At 48.4% G+C, this 27,013-nt stretch overlaps 1 protein-coding gene and 1 non-coding gene across 2 annotated transcripts in view; one reads left to right on the top strand and one right to left on the bottom strand.

Moving 5' to 3' along the window:
* The window catches only part of LOC132582321 (calcium-transporting ATPase type 2C member 2-like), a 51,017-nt gene that overhangs the window by 12,023 nt on the left and 11,981 nt on the right, over positions 1-27,013 (bottom strand). The window contains exons 7-20 of the mRNA XM_060253855.1: positions 24,676-24,825; positions 23,498-23,566; positions 23,126-23,201; positions 22,060-22,126; positions 18,631-18,755; positions 17,517-17,614; positions 16,197-16,298; positions 14,842-14,931; positions 11,326-11,427; positions 9,926-10,094; positions 5,369-5,539; positions 1,803-1,900; positions 1,643-1,693; positions 5-171 (exon numbers count right to left, since the gene is read on the bottom strand). Coding sequence (XP_060109838.1) covers positions 5-171; positions 1,643-1,693; positions 1,803-1,900; positions 5,369-5,539; positions 9,926-10,094; positions 11,326-11,427; positions 14,842-14,931; positions 16,197-16,298; positions 17,517-17,614; positions 18,631-18,755; positions 22,060-22,126; positions 23,126-23,201; positions 23,498-23,566; positions 24,676-24,825 — 1,535 coding nt within the window. The remainder of the gene's footprint in view (positions 1-4; positions 172-1,642; positions 1,694-1,802; positions 1,901-5,368; positions 5,540-9,925; positions 10,095-11,325; positions 11,428-14,841; positions 14,932-16,196; positions 16,299-17,516; positions 17,615-18,630; positions 18,756-22,059; positions 22,127-23,125; positions 23,202-23,497; positions 23,567-24,675; positions 24,826-27,013) is intronic.
* On the top strand, positions 21,387-21,453 carry TRNAV-CAC (transfer RNA valine (anticodon CAC)). Its single transcript has one exon. It is a non-coding gene; the product is annotated as a tRNA-Val (tRNA).

The raw sequence follows: 27,013 nt of genomic DNA, 5'->3' as shown, positions 1-27,013 counted from the left end.
CCACCTGATTGTGGAGAAGTCGTCGTCCACAAGGATCATGTCGGCGGCTTCTTTGCTGACGTCTGTCCCGGCTCTTCCCATAGCAACCCCAATATCGGCAGATTTCAGAGCCACGGCGTCATTCACCCCGTCTCCCGTCATCCCAACGATGGCACCTGCCTTTTGCAAAGCCTGGGGAAGCGAGCATTGCACGCATTAATGGCATCCTGCTTCTTCCTGCAGATGTTAGTGTTTGCAGGGCCAAGCACCAAGTTGTTACTGACCCATGGGGTGAAGTCACATCATGATTTTTTTTTGGCAGACTTTTTACAGGGTGGTTTGTTACACTTATGGAGCCTGCGGCACAGAGTGTTAAAGCTGCAATACTGCAGTCCTAAGCTCTGCTCACAACCTGAGTTCGATCTCGGCGGAAGCTGGGTTCAGGTAGCCAGCTCGAGGTTGACTGAGCCTTCCATCCTTCCGAGGTCGGTAAAATGAGTACCCACCTTGCTGGGGGGAAAGTGTAGATGACTGGGGAAGGCAATGGCAACCCACCCCGTAAAAAGTCTGCCGTGAAAACGTTGTGAAAGCAACGTCACCCCAGAGTCGGAAACAACTGGTGCTTGCACAGGGGACCTTTCCTTTTCCTGTATTACCTTTTATGGCTATCCAGACCAAATGGCCAAGCCACACTGTTTTATCACATGTCCACAGTTTGCACTCTTAAACAACAAACTGTCGGAAACGACTGGTGCTTGCACAGGGGACCTTTCCTTTCCCTTGCTGTACTTTTCCCCCAGCAAGCTGGGTGCTCATTTTTCCAACCTCAGAAGGATGGAAGGCTGAGTCAACCTTGAGCCGGCTACCTGAACCCACCTGAACATGGACAAAGAGGCAAATCACCACATCATAGCCATTAGATTAGATTTTGGACTGCCAGTGGTGCAACTTCCAGCTAATGGAAAGAGCAGCCACCAAGACAGGAAACGTAGAAGAGGGCCATGGCTACCCTAAGTGAGGGTCACACTCCCCATTGTTGGGTCTTCCGATATTTAGAAGCAGAGGCAGGGTGCTCACTCCTCCCCCCCCCCCCCGCTTCATTTGACACAGTAAAGGACTAGCAGGCAGGTGCTCCCAGAAATTGTTGCAAGAAAAAGAAAAAAATGATACAGCCAGGGGTGGAAATCTAGCAGGAGCTCCTTTGCATATTAGGCCACACCCCCTGATATAGCCAATCCTCCAAGAGCTTCCAGGGCTCTTAGTACAGGGTCCAGAGATAGAATTCTAGCAGGGGCTCCTTTGCATATTAGGCCACACCCCTTGATATAGCCAATCCTCCAAGAGCTTCCAGGGCTCTTAGTACAGGGTCCAGAGATAGAATTCTAGCAGGGGCTCCTTTGCATATTAGGCCATACCCCCTGATGTAGCCAATCTTCCAAGAGCTTACAAGGCCCTTTTTTTGTAAGCTCTTGGAGGATTGGCTATATCAGGGGTGTGTGGCCTAATAGGCAAAGGAGCTCCTGCTAGAATCCCACCCCTGGATACACCAGAAGTCTCATTACGGCAATTGGACAAATCAGGAGCAAAGGAGAAGCCGCCAGGTCAAGTTGCTCAGGGGAAAGAAGAGAGACAAGGGCGCTGTTAACGTGAGGACTGTCAATACCTTTATGATTTTAAGCTTGTGTTTTGGGCTCGTTCGGAAGAAGATGGAAATCTGGATGGTGGGAAGAGAGAGAGAGAAAAAAGCAGGTCTAGCTGAAGCTGTTCGGGTTTTTGAGGACAATCGCAAACCATGTGTTCGGAACCCCTTCCAACTCCATTACGTTTTTGACTGTGGACGATAGTGCCGACTCTGTGATGGTTTCCAGTTCCTCCCCAGACATGGCTTTCATCTTTCCGTTGCAGAGACCGATCTTCTGGGCTGTAGGGAATGCATCATGTTCATTAATCAATTAACTATCGTACGGCAGTGGGTGTAGCATAGCCAACAAAGCTGAAGATTGTCTGGCAGCCTGAAACTCTAGCCCTTACTGTGGTGAGCTAGGTTTCTTTTTGTGGGCAGAGAGAATAGTGACTGACCCAAGGTCACCCAGCTGGCTACATGTGGAGGAGTGGGGAATCGAACCTGGTTCTCCAGATTAGAGACCTCCATTCTTAACCACTACACCAAGTTGGCTGTCTAACATCATGTTCCCATTGCAAAGACCGATCTTCCGGGCTATGGGGAATGCATCGTGTTAATTAATTGATTAATTTTTGTATGGCAGTCGGTGTGGTATAGCCAAGAGAGCTGAAGGTTGTCTGGCAGACTGAAACTCTAGCTCTTATTGTGGCGAGCCAGGTTTCTTTTTGGGGGCAGAGAGAATGGTGACTGACCCAAGGTCACCCAGCTGACTGTATGTGGAGGAGTGGAGACTCGAACCCGGTTCTCCAGATTAGAGACTGCCACTCTTAACTACTACACTGAACTGGCTCTCTAACATCATGTTAGTTGAGCATCACATCACAAACACTGACGAATCCAGAAGGCACTCCTAGTGACGCCAAAGGAAGCGTGCCACAGGTGCAGGTATGTGCAATATCACAGCATAAAAATTTACAATGAACTCAGTTGGATCTACCCAAAAGATCATACGAACATAAGAGAAGCCATGTTGGATCAGGCCAATGGCCCATCCAGTCCAACACTCTGTGTCACAGAAGAACATAACAGAAGCCACGTTGGATCAGGCCAATGGCCCATCCAGTCCAACACTCTGTGTCACAGAAGAACATAAGAGAAGCCATGTTGGATCAGGCCAGTGGCCCATCCAGTCCAACACTCTCCTTCACACATAATAAACATTGGTCATGCATGGTCAGCCAATCCTCAGTCCAACACTCTGTGTCACAGAAGGACATAAGAGAAGCCATGTTGGATCCAGGCCATGGCCCCAACTCTCTGTGTCACAGAAGAACATAAGAGAAGCCATGTTGGATCAGGCCAATGGCCCATCCAGTCCCACTCTGTGTCACAGAAGAACATAAGAGAAGCCATGTTGGATCAGGCCAAGGGCCCATCCAGTCCAACACTGTGTCACAGAAGAACATAAGAGAAGCCACGGTGGATTAGGCCAATGGCCCATCCAGTCCAACACTCTGCGTCACAGAAGAACGTAAGAGAAGCCATGTTGGATCAGGCCAATGGCCCACCCAGTCCAACACTCTGTGTCACACAGTGGCCAAAAAAACCAGGTGCCCTCAGGAGGTCATCAGTGGGGCCAGGACACTAGACACCCTCCCACTGTTGCCCCATTAAGGCACCTGTGTTTCAAGCCCTGCGTCTCATGCTGGCCAGCCAGGTACCCCAAAAGACCCTTAGATATGAACAGAGGTCAGAGTTTCCCCTGTTCTTTTCCTCACTAATTGACGTTCAGAGTAGAGTTGTCAGGTTCCTCCTGTCCACCAGTGGGGAATGGGGGGGGGGGGGGGGAGGGGGAGGGTTGCCAAATCCAAGCTGAGAAACTCTTGAAGATTCGGGGATGGATGCTGGGGAGGACAAGGACCTCAGTAGGGTATGGGGCCATAAAGTCCACCCTCCAAAGCATCCGTTTTCTCCAGGAGAAACTGATCTCTGTAATCTAGATGAGTTGTAATTCCAGGGGATCCCGGGGTCCCACCTGGAGGCTGGTAGCCCTAATTCGGAGGTGCACTGCCTCTGAAAATGGAAGTCTTGCTGTAAAAAGCAAGATGGAGCAGAGGACCATCAGTGGCTATTAGCCACAGCATATTGTTGGAACTCTCGGTCTGGGGCAAGTGATGCTCTGTATTCTTGGTGCTTGGGGAGGGGCAACAGGGTGAGGGCTTCTAGGGTCTTGGCACCACTGGAGGACCCCCTGATGGCACCTGGGGTTTTTTGGCCACTGTGTGACACAGAGTGTTGGACTGGATGGGCCATTGGCCTGATCCAACATGGTTTCTCTTATGTTCTTCTGTGACACAGAGTGTTGGACTGGATGGGCCATTGGCCTGACCCAACATGGCTTCTCTGTGTTCTTCTGTGACACAGAGTGTTGGACTGGATGGGCCACTGGCCTGATCCAACATGGCTTCTCTTATGTTCTTCTGTGACACAGAGTGTTGGACTGGATGGGCCATTGGCATGATCCAACATGACTTCTCTTATGTAATCCAGATTCTATGATTGCTTTGCTTTAGCAAAAAAACCGATCAAACCATTATGGAAAGGATTTCTTTCCAACCAGAACGCTGCTATGTTCTGTGATTATTAGGGTGATAAAGAGGGATGAGTGAAGATAACAGTGAATACACAGATGTAATTAATGGCCTCGTTCGCCTTTAATTACCATGTGTTTGGCTTTTGTCCTTATAAAAATGGGCTCTTTTTCCCTACCTCTCTGAAATTTGGCAGACATACTTCCTTGGGGAAGGATACAATCTCTAAACATTTCATCCACCCTTGGACGGAGAACAAAGATATTACAACTATACAATACTGAATCCTTTCCAAGTATCAGCCTGGAATTTGTTCAGGAGAGTTCTTTGGGCAAGGGATACTATAAACTGAGAATATCAGCCCCATTGAATAATTAGTCCAGTTGGATAATGATCCTTAGAAATTCCCAATCGCTAGAAACCATTCTATGAAATACAAAAGTGTTCAGGAAGAATAGATAAGAGCAGGGGTGTCAAACTCATTTGTTATGAGGGCCAGATTTGACATAAATGAGACCTTGAAGGGCCGGGTCATGTCGGGTTGGGCCATGGGCGTACCTATTGAAGATTAGGTAGCAGAGATATAAATTTTAGAAAGAACACAGACAAACGCAAATATATGTTTTTAAAAAACTTAAAACATGCTTAAAACGTTAGCGCTCATTGGTCTTAAAGGTGCTTTCTTTGTATCTCTCCCTTGGGATCCAGGGAACTGGGCAAAGGAAGCTCTGGCTCTTTCTTTCCTTCCCCAGGGACCGGGGGGGGGGGAAGCCTCAGTCAATAGAAGGAAGAGAGGTTTGACTCAGTAGCTCTGCTGTGTGATTGAGACAGCCTGGCAAAGCAAGCTATTCCTCCCCCTTCCTCCCCAAGGGAGGAGCCTCAGCCAATGGAGAAAATAGAGACTTTGCTCTGTAGCTCCTGTGCGATTGGGCAAGCCTGGCAAAGGAAGCTGTGATGCAGAAGGAAGCAGGAGAGAGGGAGAAGGAAGCAGATGACAGCCAGTTGCTCGGGGGCCTGATAGGAGCCCTCCGGGGGCCTGATTCGGCCCCCGAAATGCATGTTTGACACCCCTGGACAAGAGATTCAACATTATGCTCGGTGCAGTACAGCACTTCAACTTCCATCCTCAAAAGATGGAGGCTCACACTTCCAGGAGGGAATTCTGTTCACTCACCAATGGCCCAGGCTGTCTCCAAAGCATCTCCCGTTATCATTTTCACGGAGACGCCAGACTCGATGAGGATCTGAACAGCTTCCTTCACTCCGTCCCTTGGAGGATCGATAATTCCTACTAGACCCAAAAAGGTCAGTCTGCCGAGCTCTGGACCAGAAGCCAAGGCGAGTACTGGCAGGGGAAAAGCAGAAGACAGGGCAAAGTTCTCTCATGTGCCTGCTCACAAACAGAGCTGGATTAACAATTAGGCCAAGTAGGCACTGGCCTATGGGCCCCCATGCCTTTAGGGGGGCCCGGACCAGCTCTCCCCCCTCCCCAGTTTCCCCCCTGCTTGCAGCCCTTCCACCTTGCATGTGCAGCCAGCAACTGGACTCTTCTTTGCCCACCTTGCCTGGTGCAGCTGCTGCTGGCGTTGCCATGTTTGCTTCTCTGTGTCTCTCCCCTGCAGCTTAGTAAAAGGGGCTTTTAAGAAGGTGCCTGCAGGCTGGAGCTAGGCTTGCCAATCCCCAGGTCCCAGCGGGGGTTCTCCCACTTTCCCAGGCTCCTTCCCGCCTCCAATCAGCTGGCCAATGGGGGGAAGCCCCGCCCCCACAGCCGCCATGTGACTTTCCACCTCCGGAGGCTTCAGTCTCCGATTGAGAGGCTTCCTCTTGGGATGGTGTGTTGCTGTGAAGAAGTTGGCAGTGACTCGTGAATAGAGAGGTCAATCCCTCGCTTCGGAGTCGCCAGAAATGGGGCGGGGGGGAGGGAAATGTCTGCTGGGCACTTCATTATTCCTTATGTGGAGATCGATTCTCATAGGGTATAATGGGAAATTGATCTGGAGGTTTCGGGGGCTCTGGGGGGGCTGTTTTTTGAGGAAGAGGCACCAAAATTTCAGTATAGCATCTAGTGCCTCTCCCCAAAGTACCCCCCAAGTTTCAAAAAGATTGGACCAGGGGGTCCAATTCTATGAGCCCCCAAAGAAGGTGCCCCTATCCGTCATTATTTCCTATGGAAGGAAGGCATTTTAAAAAGTGTGCGGTCCCTTTCAATGTGATGGCCAGAACTCCCTTTGGAGTTCAATGATGCTTGTCACACCCTTGTTTCTGGCTCCACCCCCAATGTCTCCTGGCTCCACCCCCAATGTCTCCTGGCTCCACCCCCAAAGTCTCCTGGCTCCACCCTCAAAGTTCCCAGATATTTCTTGAATTGGACTTGGCAACCCTAGCTGTAACGGGGGCCCTGGGCAGCGCAGCGGGTGCTCAGACGCTGAGAGAATTTGCAAGGGGACCCCCAAGGTTTCGACTGCCCAGGGGCCTCCACGGGGTTTAATCCGGCACTGCTCACAAAAGGGCGAGCTTGCTAGTGGCTGAAGAAGGGTTGGCTGGATCAGACTGAGGGTCCAACTTGGAAGACTGTCTCCAGCCAGGGGGGGAGGTTCCCAGCAGGGACTTCTCCACAAAACGTGCAGATCTAAATTAGAGGAGGTGTGTGGCCTAATAGGCAAAGGAGTCCCTGCTACAAAAAAAGCCCTGATTAGGCCACACACCCCTGATGTAGCCAATCTAGGTTTGCCAAGTCCAATTCATTAAATATCTGGGGACTTTGGGGGTGGAGCCAGGAGACATTGGGGTGGAGCCAGGAACAAGGGTATGACAAGCATAATTGAACTCCAAAGGGAGTTCTGGCCACCACATTTAAAGGGACCGCACACCTTTTAAATGCCTTCCTTCCATAGGAAATAATGAAAGATAGGGGCACCTTCTTTGGGGGCTCATAGAACTGGACCCCCTGGTCCAATATTTTTCAAACTTAGAGAGTATATTGGGGAGAGCTACTGGATGCTATACTGAAAATCTGGTGCATCTACCTCAAAAAACAGGGCCCCCAGAGCTCCAGATACCCACAGATCAATTCTCCATTATTCTCTATGGGAACAAGCCTCCTTAGGGAATCATGAGTTCCCAGAAGACATTTCCCTCTCCTCCCCCCGCTTTCTGATGACCCTGAAGCTGGGGGAGGGTCTCCAAACCGGGGTATCCCCTGCCCCCACCTGGGGATTGGCAACCCTAAGCCAATCCTCCAAGAGTTTACAGTAGGCCCTGTACGAAGAGCTCTGCAAGGAGGATTGGTTACATCCGGGGTGAGTGGCCTAATATGCAAAAGAGTCCCTGCTGCAAAAAAAAAGCCCTGATTAGGCCAAACCCCCTAATGTAGCCAGTCCTCCTGGAGCTTACAGTAGGCCCTGTACGAAGAGCCCTGCATGCTCTTGGAGGACTGGCTACATCAGGGGTGAGTGGCCTAATATGCAAAGGAGTCCCTGCTGCAAAAAAAAAAGCCCTGATTAGGCCACACACCCCTAATGTAGCCAATCCTCCTGGAGCTTACAGTAGGCTCTGAACAAAGAGCCCTGCAAGCTGTTGGAGGATTGGCTACATCCAGGGTGTGTGGCTTAATACGCAAAGGAGTCCCTGCCACAAAAAAAGCTTTGAATGAACTGATTGTGGCACAAACTTTCGTGAAGGCAGAGCTCAAGTTTGCAAGATCCACCAAAGAAAGACAACTGAACTTCTTTGACAAATCAGTTGTGAGCAACTAGGATTGTCAATTCCAGGTGTAGACATTTCTGGAAATTTGGGTGGAGCCTGTGGGGGGGTGGGCTTTGGAGAGAGCTATACATTAGGGTTGCCAGCTTTCAGGTGGAAGTGGAAGATCCCCTAATTTGGGGGGCTCCTATTTGCTGCCAGCCAGCAGGCCAGTGGGGGAAAGCCCCACCCGTGCCAGCCATGACCCATCATGACATCTCCAATATGATGACATCACGCAGAAGTGACTCTAGAGCAGAGGAGACCAAACTTGCTTAACCTGAGAGCCACATAGAATAAATGTCAGGTGTTTGAGAGTCGCAAGGAAGGAAGGAAGGAAGATGGGGAAGGGAGGAGGGAGGGAGAGGTGGAAAGAAAGCAACTTTAACTTCAAATGCATTCTTCAAGCCATCAGTTGGTTTGGCTTGGAGAGCCACACAATATGTGTGAAAGAGCCACATGTGGCTCCCGAGCCACAGTTCGGCCACCCCTGCTCTAGAGTTTTGCCCCAAATACCAGAGAGTTGCCACACAACATTCCCTGTGACATCATCAGTGACATCGCTAGGGTTGCCAAGTCCAATTCCAGAAATATCTGGGGACTTTGGGGGTGGAGCCAGGAGACTTTGGGGGTGGAGCTAGGAGCAAGGGTGTGACAAGCACAATTGAACTCCAAAGGGAGTTCTGTCCATCACAATTAAAGGGACCTCACAACTTTTTAAATGCCTTCCTTCCTCGGAGGAGCAGCTACGGTGAAGCAGAGAAGAGGCGGCAGCTGCGCAGCGGCGTCGCCCGCTCCGAGATGGGGCGGCTCGCCACGCTCCTTGGCGCCGTTTCCCCCCTCCCCCCGCTTCCATTTTTTTGGGGAGCGGGGGAAGAGGCTGGGAATTCTGGGGTCCCCCGCCAGGGCGGGAGGGTTGGGAAGCCTAGAATCGCACATGGCAACATCGCCCAGCCCCTCCCCTTCTGGAAAGCTCCCTCCCACCCCACCCCCGCTGGTGAGAGCCAAGGACCCAGCAACCCTGTAGTTCACGCACCAAAGCAGCTGTTTTCTATAGTCCGGAGATCAGATGTGATATCAGTTTTCCAGGCCCAACCTGGTGGCTAAAAAGGCTACCGTGACTATAACTACTATGAACTACACTTTATCACAAAGAATAATACCGATTTAATAGCACTAAATAGAAAAGGTATACAGTTAGGAATTCATAGCGTTCAATATTTGATGTCGAACTTCGACAACAGTGTCCAAAATCGAAATTCACAGTAGGCAGCCCATTTCCATTCATCCCATGAAATCATAATATGCGACAGAAAGTCACGGCGTCAACTTTCACTTCCTGTTTCAATCATTTCCTCAGGCACTGGATTATTAAAAAAAATCCAAATGCCAATGAAGACACACATTTACAGAACTCCCATGGAGATGAAAGCAGACGGTCCTGGCGCATATTACGATTTCATGGGATGAATGGAAATGGATCACCTACTGTGAATTTCGATTTTGAACACCTTTGCTGAAGTTCGACATCAAATACGGAACGATATGAATGCCTAACTGTGTACCTGTTGTATTGAGTGTCATTAAATTTGTATTATTCTTTGTGATAAAGCGTAGTTCACAATAACTATAGTCACAGTAGCCTTTATAGGTCAGTGTTTGTCTTTAATTCTTTGTGATTTCTCTTATGTACATATGAAGCTGCCTTATACTGAACCAGACCCTCGGTCCATCATAGTAGGTATTGTCTACTCAGATGGGAAAGAGCTCTCCAGGATCTCAAGCTGAGGTTTTTTCATGCCTACTTGCCTGGACCCTTTTTAGTTGGAGATGCCGGGGATTGAACCTGGGACCTTCTGCTCACCAAGCAGATGCTCTACCACTGAGCCACCATCCCTTCTTATGGTATTGTTTTGCCAGCCTAGTGGCTCAGCACTGGTTGTGACTCAAGAACGGGTCAGCCTGCAAGGAGATGTGACCCTAAACTGACCCCGCAGGCCGAGGGACCCCATGTGCTTCTCCTCTTGAACGTAGACTGCCTTCTGCTGCGGCGTCAGTGGGAGTGAGATGCCACCGCTGTTGAACAGGGCGCAATGCTGCATGACTTCTTCAAAGGCCCCCTTCATGAAATATACTTCCTCCTCTTTCTCTTCCTCCTCCTGTGAGAAAAGGATGCAGGTAGAAACATACGGAGCGCTGAACGAACTGAAAGCCGAAGGCATGCCTGACTTGGCGTCTGCTAGCAAATATTTCTGTATCTCTATTAGGGCTTCCAAGTTCCCGCTGGGGGGGGTGGGGTGGATCCCCCGGTTTGGCAGGCCCCAACCTGCTGGGGGGATTCCCCACCCCACAAAGAGCCTGTTGCTGCGTGGCACAATGACATCACCTGGAAATTATATCTTGAAGATTTTGGATTTATAGATTTGGGATTTGTATCCTGCCCTATACGCTGAATCTCAGAGCGGTCACAATGTCCTCTACACCCCCCCCCCCAACAAACACCCTGTGAGGTAGGTGGGACTGAGAGTGCTTTTATAGCAGCTGCCCGTTCAAGGACAGCTTCTATGAAAGCTATGGCTGACCCAAGGCCATCTCAGCAGGTGCAAGTGGAGGAGTGGGGAATCAAACCCGGTCCTCCCAGATAAGAGTCCATGCACTTAACCACTGCACCAAACTGGCTCTCTATTAGAGCTATGGCTGACCCAAGGCCATTCCAGCAGGTGCATGTGGAGGAGTGGGGAATCAAACCCGGTTCCCCTAGATAAGAGTCCATGCACTTAACCACTGCACCAAACTGGCTCTCTATTAGAGCTATGGCTGACCCAAGGCCATTCCAGCAAGTGCAAGTGGAGGAGTGGGGAATCAAACCCGGTTCTCCCAGATAAGAGTCCGCACACTTAACCACTACACCAAACTGGCTCTTTCAACCACCCTTTCAAGGACAACCTCTGCAAGAGCTATGGCTGACCCAAGGCCATTCCAGCAGGTGCAAGTGGAGGAGTGGGGAATTAAACCCGGTTCTCCCAGATAAGCGTCCGCGCACTTATCCACTACACTAAACTGCGCCAGGCATGTCGTGCTGGATGCTCTAGGAATGTCCCTATGAGTTAGATTAGACTGAGGTCACCCCGGTTGCTGACTGGGGGTTTGAATAGAGGTCTTCCCAGTCCTAGTCTAACTAGTACTAGATATGGTCTATCTAGTCTGGACTAGAGACAGGCATGTACGCCATCCAGAGTTCACTGAAGGAACAATGAGATTTTTTTTTTTTTTAAAAAATGTGATGCGTCAATTATTTTAATCAGACGCTACTGACAAGGAGAACAAACGCTGACGTTTCCACAAAGGGTTCTTCAGGAGAGATAAAGTTGACAAATGCCTGCCTTGTACCTGATTTTTCAGGGCGCACTTGACAGCCATCCACTTCTGCTCCGAGCTAAACGGAATCTCTTTCTTTTTCACGTAATTATCTTTGCTATCGCTCAGTCCCATCTGCGAGGAGTGAAATAAAAGAGCCTTCTTGATGCATCTCTGCGGTCGCTCCGAAGCCAAACGTTCAATAACTGGAACAGTTTTCTGATGCTTCCCGTTTTGCTTTTCAAATACAACTTGCGTAGGGTTGCCAAGTCCAATTCAAGAAATATCTGGGACTTTGGGGGTGGAGCCAGGAGACTTTGGGGGTGGAGCCAGGAGACATTAGGGGTGGAGCCAAGATCAAGGCTTTGACAAGCATAATTGAACTCCAAAGGGACGGCACACCTTTTCAATGCCTTCCTTCCATAGGAAATAATGAAGGATAGGGGCACCTTCTTTTGGGGCTCATAGAATTGGACCCCCTGGTCCAATCGTTTTGAAACTTGGGGGATACTTTGGGGAGAGGCACTAGATGCTATACTGAAAATCTGGTGCCTCTACCCCAAAAAACAGCCCCCCCAGAGCCCCAGATATCCACGGATCAATTCTCCATGATTTTCTATGGGAATAAATCTCCATAGGGAATAACAGAGTTCCCAGCAGACATTTCCCTCCCCTCCCCCCACTTTCTGACGACCCTGAAGCGGGGGGGAGGAGGGCCTCCAAACCGGGGGATCCCCTGCCCCCACCTGGGGATTGGCAACCCTAAACTTGTGGGGGGGTGGGCAGGGGGGCTTTGGAGACAATATTAAGTATTAGCCAGCCAAAGCTCAGAGAGGCAATTTCAGAAAGGAACATTTTCATGATATAGATCCAGGGGGGCAGCCCTGTTGGTCCGAAGCAGTAGAACAGAGTAGGAGTCCAGTAGCACCTTTGAGACCAACGAAGTTTTATTCAGAATGGAAGCTTCCGTATGCAGGCACACTTCATCAGACAATGGGATGGGGTACAGTGAGCGGAGCTACATATAGCCGGCGGGCAGTGGTGAAGAATGCAAAGTGCAGAGTATTAAGGAGAATTGTTTTAAGATGATGTATAGGTGGTACATGACTCCAAAAAAGCTGGCTAGGATGAGTAAAAAGATGTCGGATAGGTGTTGGAAATGTAAAAAACACGAAGGTTCTTTCTTTCATGTGTGGTGGACTTGTGAAAAAGCAAAGGAGTATTGGAAGATGATACAACAAGAAATCTCCAAAATTTTGGGTTACGACTTCAAGAAAACTGCAGAGACTTTTTTGCTTGGATCACAATTAGAAAAATTTCCTAAGGAAGACAGGACTTTAATCTGGTATTTGCTCTCAGCTGCTAGGACATTGTATGCGCAGCTTTGGAAACAAGGAATAATACCAGAGAAATGGGATTGGATTGTGAAAGTTTTATCGTGGAGTGAGATGGATAAATTAACTAAAACTTTAAGAGACTATGACTTAGACTTATTCAAAAAGGAGTGGAAGAAATTCAAAGGATATATGGAGAAAGAGTGGAACGTAAAAAGACATTGGACAATTTTTTAGTATTAATCAAAAGTATTATATTTTGATAGATTAGTGGTACCTTTAGAATTAACTGGAAATTTATAATTTCGGGGAAGTCAATATTGGAGGGAGGGGGGGTGAAATATCATATGGTTCAGTATAAGAAAAGTTAATTAAATTAAATATTGTAACCATGTATTATTAATAAATTGTTAAAACACAAAGAATGCAAAGTGGTACAAAGTTAAAATGCATGTTACATGTTAAAAGGTAAATTAGTTGGACGGGAAAAAACTTCTGAGAAAGAAATGCCCACATTTTGGCCCAGGCTTATAACAATAGAGTGATTAGAAGACATTCTCACATTTTGACGTTACTGTTTTATTGGTTCCCCACGCAAATGCTACCCAGATCAGAGATTTGCTCAATTTGTTAATTTTGCTGTTCTGCCATTGGATTTTAACTTTGTACCATCTTGCATTCTAAACCATTGCCTGCCAGCTATATGTAGATCTGCTCACTGTACCTCATTCCTCGTCTGAAGAAGTGTGCTTGGAGCGCACGAAAGCTTACATTCTGAATAAAACTTGGGGCTCTTTAGCTTGGAGAAACGTCGACTGCGGGGTGACATGATAGAGGTTTACAAGATGATGCATGGGATGGAGAAAGTAGAGAAAGAAGCACTTTTCTCCCTTTCTCACAATACAAGAACTCGTGGGCATTCGATGAAATTGCTGAGCAGCTGGGTTAGAACTGATAAAAGGAAGTCCTTCTTCATGGCTTCTCTTATGTTCTTCTGTGACACAGTGTGTTGGACTGGATGGGCCATTGGCCTGATCCAACATGGCTTCTCTTATGTTCCTCTGTGACACAGAGTGTTGGACTGGATGGGCCATTGGCCTGATCCAACATGGCTTCCCTTATGTTCTTCTGTGACACAGAGTGTTGGACTGGATGGGCCATTGGCCTGATCCAACATGGCTTCTCTTATGTTCTTATGTGACACAGAGTGTTGGACTGGATGGGCCATTGGCCTGATCCAACACGGCTTCTCTTATGTTCTTATGTGACACAGAATGTTGGACTGGATGGGCCATTGGCCTGATCCAATATGGCTTCTCTTATGTTCTTCTGTGACACAGAGTGTTGGACTGGATGGGCCATTGGCCTGATCCAACATGGCTTCTCTTATGTTCTTCTGTGACACAGAGTGTTGGACTGGATGGGCCATTGGCCTGATCCTACATGGCTTCTCTTATGTTCTTCTGTGACACAGAGTGTTGGACTGGATGGGCCCTTGGCCTGATCCAACATGGCTTCTCTTATGTTCTTTTGTGACACAGAGTGTTGGACTGGATGGGCCCTTGGCCTGATCCAATATGGCTTCTCTTATGTTCTTCTGTGACACAGAGTGTTGGACTGGATGGGCCCTTGGCCTGATCCAACATGGCTTCTCTTATGTTCTTCTGTGACACAGAGTGTTGGACTGGATGGGCCCTTGGCCTGATCCAATATGGCTTCTCTTATGTTCTTCTGTGACACAGAGTGTTGGACTGGATGGGCCCTTGGCCTGATCCAATATGGCTTCTCTTATGTTCTTCTGTGACACAGAGTGATGAACTGGATGGGCCATTGGCCTGATCCAACATGGCTTCTCTTATGTTCTTAAACTTTGTTATCTTAAGGGCGCTACTGGACTCCTACTTAGTTCTGTTTTCATGATATATGAGCTGCTTGAAGAGCGGCCATATGCAATCCCTCAGAGAGGACTAAGCAAGTCTTAGAGAACCAGCCAAGGTCAAGTTGTTCGCCAGCTGACTTAAGTTTACAATACGGAGGTCACCACAATTCTTGCTTAATTCGCTTTTAGATCAATTACCAGATCAGATGTATGCTAAATTCTCTCTCTGTCTCTCCTTCTTGGCAACTATAGAAAGCGAACCATTGTTTTGCAAATTAAACACAACCTGATTGCATCTAAGACCAACGAGTGCCCGAGTTTCTACCTCCACCCTACCTTCATTGCAAGGGCTACCAGAGATCCTTCGGTTGGCTGTCCCATCACAGTGGTCTTTCGGATAATGGCATTGTTGGCAACACAGCCAGCCTAAAAGAGATCCAATTTTACATGTTATTGGCCGGGGAAGGTGGAAAGGGGGAATGTGCAAAATGCTATACCTTAAAGGTAGAGTTTGGAAAGTCTGCTCAGTTCAAGACAAGTTGGCAATTGAAAGCTCAAATAACTCCCAGTTTAGCTCCTTCCCCCCCCTCCTCTCCCAGGTGCACTGTCCACAATTAATAATTTTAAAGAGGCATATATACACAACAATGTGTTTTCCTCTGCCATCTGTTAAAAAAAAAAAGCCCACAAACTTTTTGAAATGGTAAATCTGCTTCAAAGACTGACAGGAAATGAGTCGGTGATGTCACATGTAGTGGCCAATAGACACCCTCACAGAAGCACTTTGTACTGTACCATACCAGAAAGCCTGTGGAACTGGTGGGTTAAAAAGTGAAAATGCACTGTTTAGAACAAGCAAAACTGCTTCTTCAACTCAGGAAGCAATGTCATATATTCTCTCTTAGATGTTACCATTTCTAGGATGGAAAACCACCCCCTTCCCAAGATTGCCCTGTATGGCGAACTCTCCACCGGCCATCGAAATAGAGGGGCACCAAAGAAGAGGTACAAGGACTCCTTGAAGAAATCCCTTGGCGCCTGTCGCATCAACCATCACCAGTGGTCTGACCTAGCCTCAGATCGCAAAGCATGGAGACACACCATCCACCAGGCTGTCTCTTCCTTTGAGAACGCACGCATAGCTGGTCTTGAGGACAAAAGGAGATTGAGGAAGAATCGCACTGCTACAGCACCAATCCTAAATCAGACTTTTCCCTGCAGCCACTGTGGCCGGACCTGCCTGTCCCGCATTGGTCTTGTCAGCCACCAGCGAGCCTGCAGCAGACGTGGACTATTGCACCCTTCTTAAATCTTCGTTCGCGAAGCCAAGCCGAGAGAGAGAGAGATGTTACCAGGATTCCGTAACTCTTATTAATAGTACCTTAATCAAACAACTTAGAAGAAGAAGAAGAAGATATTGGATTTATATCCCGCCCTCCACTCCGAAGAGTCTCAGAGCGGCTCACAATCTCCTTTCCCTTCCTCCCCCACAACAGACACCCTGTGAGGTGGGTGGGGTTGGAGAGGGCTCTCACAGCAGCTGCCCTTTCAAGGACAACCTCTGCCAGAGCTGTGGCTGACCCAAGGCCATCCCAGCAGGTGCAAGTGGAGGAGTGGCGAATCAAACCCCGTTCTCCCAGATAAGAGTCCGCACACTCAACCACTACACCAAACCACTACACCAAACTTACCTCCACTAGTTTTCCCACAGAAATATTTGAAAATTCTTTGATGATTTCTTTGGATGGCAGAAGGTATACATTTCCCTCTCCGTTGTATCCGACCCCACTCACCTGGGAAAACAGAATTCATGGAGTTCCAGGATCCCGTTTTAGAACCGAGCTCTTCAACAACAATGGTATGTTTAGCAGAGAGCTGTCCTATCCCTGAGCACAGAGGTCAATGTACAAAACCAGGGGGTTTTTTTGTAGAAAAAGCCCAGCAGGAACTCACTTACATATTAGGTTACACCCCTTGATGTCACCATTGTTTCACACAGGGGATTTTGTAGAAAAAGCTCAACAGGGACTCATTTGCATATCAGGACACACTCCCTGACACTGCAACAGCCGGAACTGCATTCCTGCTCAAAAAAAGCTCGCAGAAAACCATGGAACTGGATCCAAAAATACCTTTCCGCTTACTGAAAAGTTCTTTACCGAAGGTAAAGATGGAAGGGGTCTTCCTATAAAATGGCTTCCTTTGGATCCAACCCCATAGTTTGGATGGAACTCCTACTTTATAGAATGAAAGTAAGGAAAGGAAAGGTCCCCTATGCAAGAACCAGTCGTTTCTGACTCTGGAGTGACGTTGCTTTCACAACATTTTCACGGCAGACTTTTTACGGGGTGGTTTGCCATTGCCTTCCCCAGTCATCTACCCTTTCCCCCCAGCGAGCTGGGTACTCATTTTACTGACCTCGGAAGGATGGAAGGCTGAGTCAACCTCGAGCTGGCTACCTGAAAACCCAGCTTCCGCCAGGGATCGAACTCAGGTCATGAGCAGGACTGCAGTGCTGCAGCTTTAACACTCTGCGCCACGGGGCTCTTTATGAAAGTAAATGGAGGTATTAATCCATGTTACAGGATATCGATATTCTGGGACTGAATGTTGGGAAGGGGGGGGGTTAAAAATGTAACGGGGACATGTGGTGGGGAGGGGAATCAGAATTATAGAATCATGGAGTTGGAAGGGATCCGCAGAGTCATCTAGTCCAGCCCCCTGCACAATGCAGGAGATCCACAAATACCTCCCCCTAAGTTCACAGGGTCAGCATCTGTAACCCTCTTGGAGCCCTCCCTTGCTAGATATCGATGAGCAGAGCCAATTTATAACCTTATCAGATGTGGGATTGATGGGTTTACTAGAACGTATGTATTTTTTTTTAAAAAAAGAACAAATAAAAATAAGAGGTCAGCTAAGAGCATGACAACTTTAAACAGATTGTCAGGATCAGGTTTGTCTTGTGTTGAAACTGTCAACACTGTGAAACAGGAATTCTCAGGCCACACCTCAGCCTTGAAGCCATCCGAAGTGACAAGCTGAGTTACTGTCATCTCGTTGGCCGTCAAAGTCCCCGTCTTATCGGAGCAGATGATGGTGCAGCAACCTGAGAAGGAGGAAGGATCTGTCAAAGTTAACACCAAAACCAGTCCCTTGGCGTAGGGAAGCATTCAAACACCAAGTCTCCTTTACCTTCCCTCCCCCCCTGTTCTGAAGTGGCGCAGCCTGTACCGTGCCCAGATGTAGATCAAAACCCGGGGAGATCCACTCATTCTCCCCCCCACAAGTGGCAACCACCACCATCTCAGTCTGAAATGAACTCCCAGTAGCCAAAATAAAACCAAAGGAAGCCAGTAGGGGGCCGGGCCGGGTGGGGGTTCTCCCACCCTGGAGGTTCCCAACCCACTGCCCCGGGTTGGCGGGCGGAACCTTCCCCCAACATTGCTGGTGCAATGATATCACCCGGAAGTAACGTCATCATGCCGGCGAAGTCACGTGCCTGCCGCTCTAGGTTTTTCCAGGAAAACTCTATGGTTTTCCCAGAAGCTCTAGCGATTTGGGAGGGAAAACTCTATGGTACAATAGGTACCATAGAGTTTTTCCCTCCCAAATCGCTAGAGCGTCCGGGAAAACCGTAGCGTTTCTGCAGAAACGCCAAGAGCGGCTGGCGCACGGTGTTGCTGGTGTGATGACATCACTGCCAAAAAAAGCCCCCCACCGGAGGCCGCGGTGGATTTGGCAACCCTACAGCAGATAGATGAAGAAGAGGAGAAAAAATTGGATTTATACCCGCCCTATGCTAGCCAAAGGAGTCTCAGAGCAGCTTACAAATCTTCTTTCCCTTCTCCTCCCCACAAAAGAGACCCTGTGAGGTAGGTGGGGCTGATAGAGTTCTGAGAGGACTGTGGCTGACCTGAGGTTGCCCAGCTGGCTGTTATGTGGAGGAGTGGGGAAATCAAGCCTGGTTCTCCAGATCAGAGTCCACTGCTCTTAACTACAGCACCAAACTGGCTCTCGCAGGATCACTTGAAAAGGTGAACTGATGGGTTCAAACAATTTACGCTTCTGTCCACAACAGAAACGGATTTGGTTTTAGGCCCCCCCGACCATCACCGGCCTTACCGAGAGCTTCGACAATCGGCAGCTTCTTCACAATGACACGTTTCTTGGCCATTCTCAAGACACCCAATACTAGCGTCACAGTGACCACAATGGGCAGGCCCTCCGGGATGGCAGCTACCGCCAAGCTGCATAACAGACAGTCGTTTACCACCAATGTTAATATACCATCACCATTACTAACTCCTGTCAAGAATTTTATCCACGTCAACGGAGAACGGGACCACAAAGGCAAGGAGAACTGTGGAATAACGAGACTCTCACTCCGTGTAGAAAAACTGTGGAATAACGAGACTCTCACTCCTTCTGTCATATGTTTTATAGCTCAGTGGGTAGCATGATGGGAGACGGTTGGTTTTGAGTCTTAGGGGGTAGAATCAGAGCTAACTTTTTGAAGCAGGAACTCTTTTGTATGTTAGGCCACCCCCCCCCCCGATGTAGCCAATCCTCCAAGAACATACAGTAGGCCCTGTAAGAAGAGACCTATAAGCGTAATATGCAAAGGAGTTCCTGCTACAACAAAAGCCCTAGGTGGGAGCAATGGATAGGGGAAAACACTCTGAAATACCACACGTTAATGTCTATTCTACTTCTCAGTTCCTCCTTTTCAATCCAGTCTGTCCTGAATCTCCCATAACCCCATTTGTTTTCCATTCAGCTTCTGGATAATCCAGTCTTGCCCTCAGTTTATAGCTAGATTCGAATCCAGGAGCATCTTAAAGACAATTAAGATTGTGGGGAGATGAGCTTTCAAGAGTCAAATCTCCCTTCATCAGACAGAAATACCTAGACCGGCTCAATTCAGGGTTGGATTGTTTTAATCTATTTATTTTGGCAGAGGCGGGAGACTTATATAAGTAGCCCAGTTCCTTAAAGCCATCGAATCCCACTTTGAAATATCGCACCGTTTATTGTCTTTGACAAGAGGGCCATGCCACATCAAAATTCTACATGCTGGACCAGCCTTCCAGGGTTGGGGAGATACAAGGGCTGACAAAGTTAATATTTGTAAGGGAAACAGATGGTTTCTGGCAAGCCCAGAGGGAAGGAAGGGTGTCGGCACTTCCTGCTGAACAATCACCCGGAGCTGTGGTAGGAGTGCAGGGGGACAGGAGGGTCTTTTCCCAACCGTGTGTGGTTACCTATGTCGAAACCAACAACCACCCACCATGTGCTGTTATTAGCGAAGGAAGGAAGCTGGGCAAAACTAGAGTTTTCCACCCTTCTGGGAGGAAAAGAAGGAGCAAGATAATCAGGGTTGACAGGGGAATCCACGGGGGTACGGAAGGATTAAACTCCGCAAACCCTGTTCCCCTGCAAGAGTTTGCATCTACTGCTCCCTTGACCAAGCTCCTCTTGCATCCTGACTTCATCTCACCCAGGGCTGGCCCTGCCACTAGGCAAACTAGGTGGCTGCCTAGGGCGCCAGCCTTCTGGGGGAGCAGAATTGGATGCTCCCCATGTGACTTGGTGATGTTATCAGTAGGGTTGCCAAGTCCCCTGTGCTTGCCAGAAGCGATGGCATCGCCCGGCAACGTCGCGTGCGGACGCTCTAGGCGATTCCGGGAAAACTCTACGGTTTTCCCGGATGCTCTAGCCATTTGGGAGGGTACCTATGGTACCATAGAGTTTTCCCTCCCAAATGGCTAAAGCGTTTGGGAAAACCATAGAGTTTTTCTGGAAACGCCTAGAGCTCCTGCCATGCAACATCATCAGCGCGATGATGTAACTTCTGGGTGATGTTATCGCACCGGTGAAGTAGGGCGAGGTTCCTCCCGCCAACCCCCACATGACCGGGGGCTTGGCAGCCCTCATTATCAGGGCGGGGGGAGGAGGCACACCAGAACTTAGCCATGCCTAGGGTACCAGACAGTCTAGAGCCGGCCCTGATCTCGCCCTGCCTCCAAATTGAATGAATAAAGTCCAACAGTGGCTGCACAGTTAGAGAATCAAACAAAAAGTCAACTGTGCCAGAAAGGGCAAAAACCAAGTCTTTAGGAAATCGTACAAATTTATATCAGAAGTTCTCAATTCACGCAATAAAAGAGATCCCACACATATGCAGGCCACAAAAATCCATTCTGATATGTCGACTCCTGAAGAAATTCACAACTCCAAAGTGGTCAAAAAAACCTCCTTCTTCTTTACAGCACACAAGGAGACCAACCAACGACGTCGGCCGACGTAGAAGCCGACGTTGTTGGTTGGACTCCTTGTGTGTTGTAAGGAAGAAGGAGGTTTTTTGACCCATTTGGAGTTGTGAATTTCTTCAGGAGTCGACATATCAGAATGGATTTTTGTGGCCTGCATATGTGTGGGATCTCTTTTATCGCGTGAATTGAGAACTTCTGATATAAATTTGTACGATTTCCTAAAGACTCGGTTTTTGTTCTTTCTGGCACAGTTGATTTTTGTTTGATCCAAACTGAATGAAGCGAGGCTCTCCAAGGCTCGTGTAACTTAACAATTACTGCCCAGGCGATAAATAGCTTGTGCAAATACAGCAATGACTTTCAACTGGTTCTCCAAGCAGCTGCATATTCTGCCAGGGTCAACACGCCCTTGGCTGTAACCCAACAAGGGCGACGTTGATTGATACTAGAGGATCACCTCAGTCTACCTTGGAAGCTTTTGGCATTGTATCTCATAAGACTTCTATGCCACAGGTCAAAATTTTTTGGAACTAACATTGGGAGACACAGGCCAACGTTCTTGCTTCCCAGGGCTTTTTTTTTTTTGTAGAAAATATGGGGAGGGACGGTGGCTCAGTGGTAGAGCATCTGCTTCACAAGCAGAAGGTCCCAGGTTCAATCCCTGGCATCTCCAACTGAAAAGGGTCCAGGCAAATAGGTGTGAAAAACCTCAGTTTGAGACCCTGGAGAGCTGCTGCCAGTCTGAGTAGACAAGACTGACTTTGATGGACTCAGGAGGGTCTGATTCAGTAGAAGGCAGCTTCATATGTTCTTATGTCTAAGGGGAGGGACGGTGGCTCAGTGGTAGAGCATCTGCTTGGTAAGCAGAGGGTCGCAGGTTCAATCCCTGGCATCTCCAACTGAAAAGGGTCCAGGCAAAGAGGTGTGAAAGACCCTGGAGAGCCATGATATAGTGGCCAATGCCCGATGTGCAATGATGTCACTTGCAAGTGATGTCATCATGTCCCCTGCCAGAGGCCACGGGGGATTTGGCAACCCTAGTTATGCCTGAACCCAGCCAGTAATTGTGTAAAGCACGGGGCAACTTCCGCAGTAATCATTGGCACATAAGTCTCACAAGCATGTGCCCATTTTTTTTTTCATTTGCAGAACTTTGGACTTAAAAAAAAAAAAAAGATGCTTATTGAGCATGCCATCTGTTCAGATGCAGTACATTCACTTCCTTCCACCCAGCCTCCAGCGACAACATATGTTTTAAAGATGCGTTTCCAGCCCTCACCTCACACCAATTGTGAACATGCTCAAGAGATGCTTCCCTTGCAGCCAGCCGATCAGCATGAGTAAACCTGGAAAGAAAACACCAACGCCTGCTGGATTAAGTCACGGCGGGCCAGGATCCAAAGAAACACCCGGCTGCTTCTTGAGTTCAAGGAGACGATTGATTTCAATCTTATGTTTCTCCCTCCTGGCTGATATCGTAGCACTTCCCATGCCTTGCGGGGGTTAATTAGTTCAGCTAAGCTATATCCTTAAAAAAAAGTTCCTTAAAACTTTCCAGTGCCTCTCGTCAAAACACCCTCCAAGTGTCAAAAAGATTGGATGAGCGTGTCCAATTCTATGAGCCCCAAAAGAAGGTGCCCCTATTTTTCATTCTTTCCTATGGAAAGAAGGCATTTAAAAAAGTGTGCGGTCCTTTTAAATGTGATGGCCAGAACTCCCTTTGGCATTCAATGATGCTTGTCACACCCTGGCTCCTGGTTCCACCCCCAATGTCTCCTGGCTCCACCCTCAAAGTCTCCTGGTTCCACCCCCAAAGTCCCCAGATATTCCTTGTATTGGATTTGGCAACCCTATACCCTGACAAATGTTTGTACAGCCAACTGTTTAAAGATTGCCAGTGAGGGGGAGCTCACCGCCTCCCCAGGCAGCTGATTCCACTGCTGAACAGCTCTTACTGTAAAAAAAGTGTTCCCTAATATCCAGCTGGTACTTTCCCACTAGGGTTGTCAAGTACCTTGACCGTTCTAGGGGATTCCGGGAAATCTCTAAGGCTTTCTCGGACGCTCTAGCCATTTGGGAGAGGGAAAACTCTATGGTACCATAGTGCGGGTTGGGAACCTCCCGGGCAGGGGAAACCCAGACTGAACATTCCAAAGTCTCTCAGCCTTTCTTCACAGGGCTTGGCCTCCTTGTCTCTGTCTTCTGCACCCACTCCATTCTGCCCACCTCCTTCTTGAAAACGGACGCTCTCCCACTGAGCCCCAGCCCCCTCCCAGAGATGGCGCTCCACTGGCAAAGAGGACCCTATGATCCAAACATTTGGCCCAGCGGGTGGTCGAACTCACCAATGATGCCAAAGGAAACGAGCGTCAGCTGCTTTCCCAGCTTATCCATATTCTTCTGCAGAGGAGTCTTTGGGGTCTTGATGCATTCATCCAGAGGGAAAGAAGAGGAGGGAAATATTTTAATGCAGGAACAAAGCTGTATCCTATGGGTGTTATGCAAGATCAACAGGAGCTATGAGAAGTGAAGGTCTTTGCCCTGGTGACTTGCAACTGACAGGGTTGCAACAGTTCAGCAAAGTGCACGGAAAACTCATCCAAGACATAGCAGTGAAACTCTCTGCCAATATATACAACAACAAAAATCTCCTTCCCGAAACTTTGCTTAAAATCCTTGAAGACCACAGGCCCTGCGAGGACACCAACAGTCCTTACCTCTTCCTCTTGCATCATTTTGAAGACCTCTCCAAACTGGGAGTTTTCACCTGTCCCAATGACGACGCCCTGAAAAGACAGCAAGAGAATACAGGTGGAAAAAGCTGTTCAGATAATGTTTTCTAAACTTTTGATTCCCCAAGACACATTTTTATGTGAATTAAAATGGACAGTAGCCTTTACTTCTTCTGCCTGGAAGGGCTTACTTTTAAAATAGGAAAACATTCACTTTTAGCGAATTTAAGGTTTCAACATTACCCATTCTTAGTGGAGTTTGCCACCTATGTCTCTGCATGAGTATGTGCTTTGAATGTGGATTGGGAGAAGCCCGGAATAGTGACGCATGAGAGTGAGGCTCTGAGAGTGGCTTCTTTTGGTACCTGTCTACACTGGGACGACCACGAAATGCACTTGCTACAACAATATTTCCCACCCTACAAAGAGGAATGCGTGAAGGAGGCCAAGACTCTGATTTGTGGTCCTTTTCTGGGGCATTTTTGGTTGAAACAGCCCAGCAAGAACTCATTTGCATATTAGGCCACACCCCCTAGCAGCACTATTGTTTCATGCAGGGCTTTTTTGGGGTGGAAAAAGTCCAGCAGGAACTCATTTGCATATTAGGCCACACCCCTGATGCCAAGCCAGCCGGGACTGCGTTCCTGTGCGTTCCAGCTCGAAAAAAAACCCCTGCCCTTTTCTATTGTGACCCTATAGCCGGAATGCCCTCTCCAAACATGGGCATCTAATAATGCTTTTCACTGTTTGAAGTACCAGGTCAGGCTCTTAATGGAATATACCAGGGGTGGCCAACGGTAGCTCTCCAGACGTTTTTTGCCTGCAACTCCCATACTGGAGAGCCAGTATGGTGTAGTGGTTAAGTGTGCGGACTCTTATCTGGGAGAACCGGGTTTGATTCCCCACTCCTCCACTTGCACCTGCTGGAATGGCCTTGGGTCAGCCATAGCTCTGGCAGGGGTTGTCCTTGAAAGGGCAGCTCTCAGCCCCACCCAGTTCACAGGGTGTCTGTTGTGGGGGAGGAAGGGAAAGGAGATTGTGAGCCGCTCTGAGACTCTTCGGAGTGGAGGGCGGGATATAAATCCAATATCTTCATCTACTTCACAAGGTGTCTGTTGTGGGGGAGGAAGGTAAAGGAGACTGTGAGCCCCTCTGAGACTCACCTTGGCTTTGCCGTACCTCACGAGGGTCCCCATGAAAGCAACGTTGCTGAGGGTCATCAGGTCTCCGGCTTCTGTCAGAATGCAGTCGTTCTTACTGCAAGGTTCGGCCTCCCCTGTAAAGCTGGACTCATCCACCAGAAGGTCTATAACCTAGTGACACAGAAAGGCCAGGACTGAAGGAGCAGTACCCCTCCTTACAGTAAACCACTTTTGAAACAGGAAAGGGGAGGCTTTTAAAAGCAGAAAGCAGTACAGAATGGGATTATGCGTGGGATGGAGAAAGCAGAGAAAGAAGTCCTTTTCTCCCTTTCTCACAATACAAGAACTCGTGGGCATTCCATAAAATTGCTGAGCAGTCAGGTTAAAACGGATAAAAGGAAGTCCTTCTTCACCCAAAGAGTGATTAACATGTGGAATTCACTGCCACAGGAGGTGTGGCGGCTACAAGCATAGCCAGCTTCAAGAGAGGATTGGATAAAAATATGGAGCAGAGGTCCATCAGTGGCTATTAGCCACAGTATATATATATGTGTGTGTGTGTGTGTGTGTGTGTGTACACACACACACATATATTGGCCACTGTGTGACACAGAGTGTTGGACTGGATTGACCATTGGCCTGATCAAATATGGCTTCTCTAATGCTCTTCTGTGACACAGAGTGTTGGACTGAATGGACCATTGGCCTGATCCAACATGGCTTCTCTAATGTTCTTCTGTGACACAGAGTGTTGGACTGGATGGACCATTGGCCTGATCCAACACGGCTTCTCTTATGTTCTTCTGTGACACAGAGTGTTGGACTGGATGGACCATTGGCCTGATCCAACACGGCTTCTCTAATGTTCTTCTGTGACACAGAGTGTTGGACTGGATGGACCATTGGCCTGATCCAACACGGCTTCTCTAATGTTCTTCTGTGACACAGAGTGTTGGACTGGATGGACCATTGGCCTGATACAACAGGGCTTCTCTTATGTTCTTCTGTGACACAGAGTGTTGGACTGGATGGACCATTGGCCTGATCCAACACGGCTTCTCTAATGTTCTTCTGTGACACAGAGTGTTGGACTGGATGGACCATTGGCCTGATCCAACACGGCTTCTCTTATGTTCTTCTGTGACACAGAGTGTTGGACTGGATGGACCATTGGCCTGATCCAACACGGCTTCTCTAATGTTCTTCTGTGTCACAGAGTGTTGGACTGGATGGACCATTGGCCTGATCCAACATGGCTTCTCTTATGTTCTTCTGTGACACAGAGTGTTGGACTGGATGGGCCATTGGCCTGATCCAACAGGGCTTCTCTTATGTTCTTCTGTGACACAGAGTGTTGGACTGGATGGGCCATTGGCCTGATCCAACAGGGCTTCTCTTATGTTCTTCTGTGACACAGAGTGTTGGACTGGATGGACCATTGGCCTGACCCAACATGGCTTCTCTTATGTTCCGTGACACAGAGTGTTGGACTGGATGGACCATTGGCCTGATCCAACATGGCTTCTCTAATGTTCTTCTGTGACACAGAGTGTTGGACTGGATGGACCATTGGCCTGATCCAACACGGCTTCTCTAATGTTCTTCTGTGACACAGAGTGTTGGACTGGATGGACCATTGGCCTGATCCAACACGGCTTCTCTAATGTTCTTCTGTGACACAGAGTGTTGGACTGGATGGACCATTGGCCTGATCCAACACGGCTTCTCTAATGTTCTTCTGTGACACAGAGTGTTGGACTGGATGGGTCATTGGCCTGATCCAACAGGGCTTCTCTTATGTTCTTCTGTGACACAGAGTGTTGGACTGGATGGGCCATTGGCCTTATCCAACATGGCTTCTCTTATGTTCTTCTGTGACACAGAGTGTTGGACTGGATGGGCCATTGGCCTGATCCAACATGGCTTCTCTTATGTTCTTATGGAAGAGGACCTGGTAGTTTTTCCCTCTCTCCAAATATTCAAACTCGAGAGCATCCAATGAAGCTGATGGGTAGTAGATTCAAGATGGACAAAAGGAAATACTGATTTACACAGCATGTGATTAAAACATGGAATTTGCTGCCAGAGGAGGTAGTGATGGCCACAGCACAGATACCTTTAAAAGTGGATTAGATAGATAGATTCAGGGGTTTTTTTGTAGCTGGAACTCCTTTGCACATTAGGCCACACAGCCCTGATGTAGCCAATCATCGTGGAGCTTACGGGGCTCTTAGTACAGTGTAAACTCCAGGAGGATTGGCTGCATCAGCTGTATGTGGCCTAATAGGCAAAGGAGTTCCTGCTACAAACAAAAAGCCCTGGGTGGATTCATGGGGGACAGGTCTTTCAGCAGCTGGTA

The sequence above is a fragment of the Heteronotia binoei genome, chromosome 14, assembly GCF_032191835.1.
Source record: "Heteronotia binoei isolate CCM8104 ecotype False Entrance Well chromosome 14, APGP_CSIRO_Hbin_v1, whole genome shotgun sequence".
In the NCBI taxonomy this organism is placed as follows: domain Eukaryota; kingdom Metazoa; phylum Chordata; class Lepidosauria; order Squamata; family Gekkonidae; genus Heteronotia; species Heteronotia binoei.
This window is presented reverse-complemented; position numbering and strand designations above follow the sequence as displayed.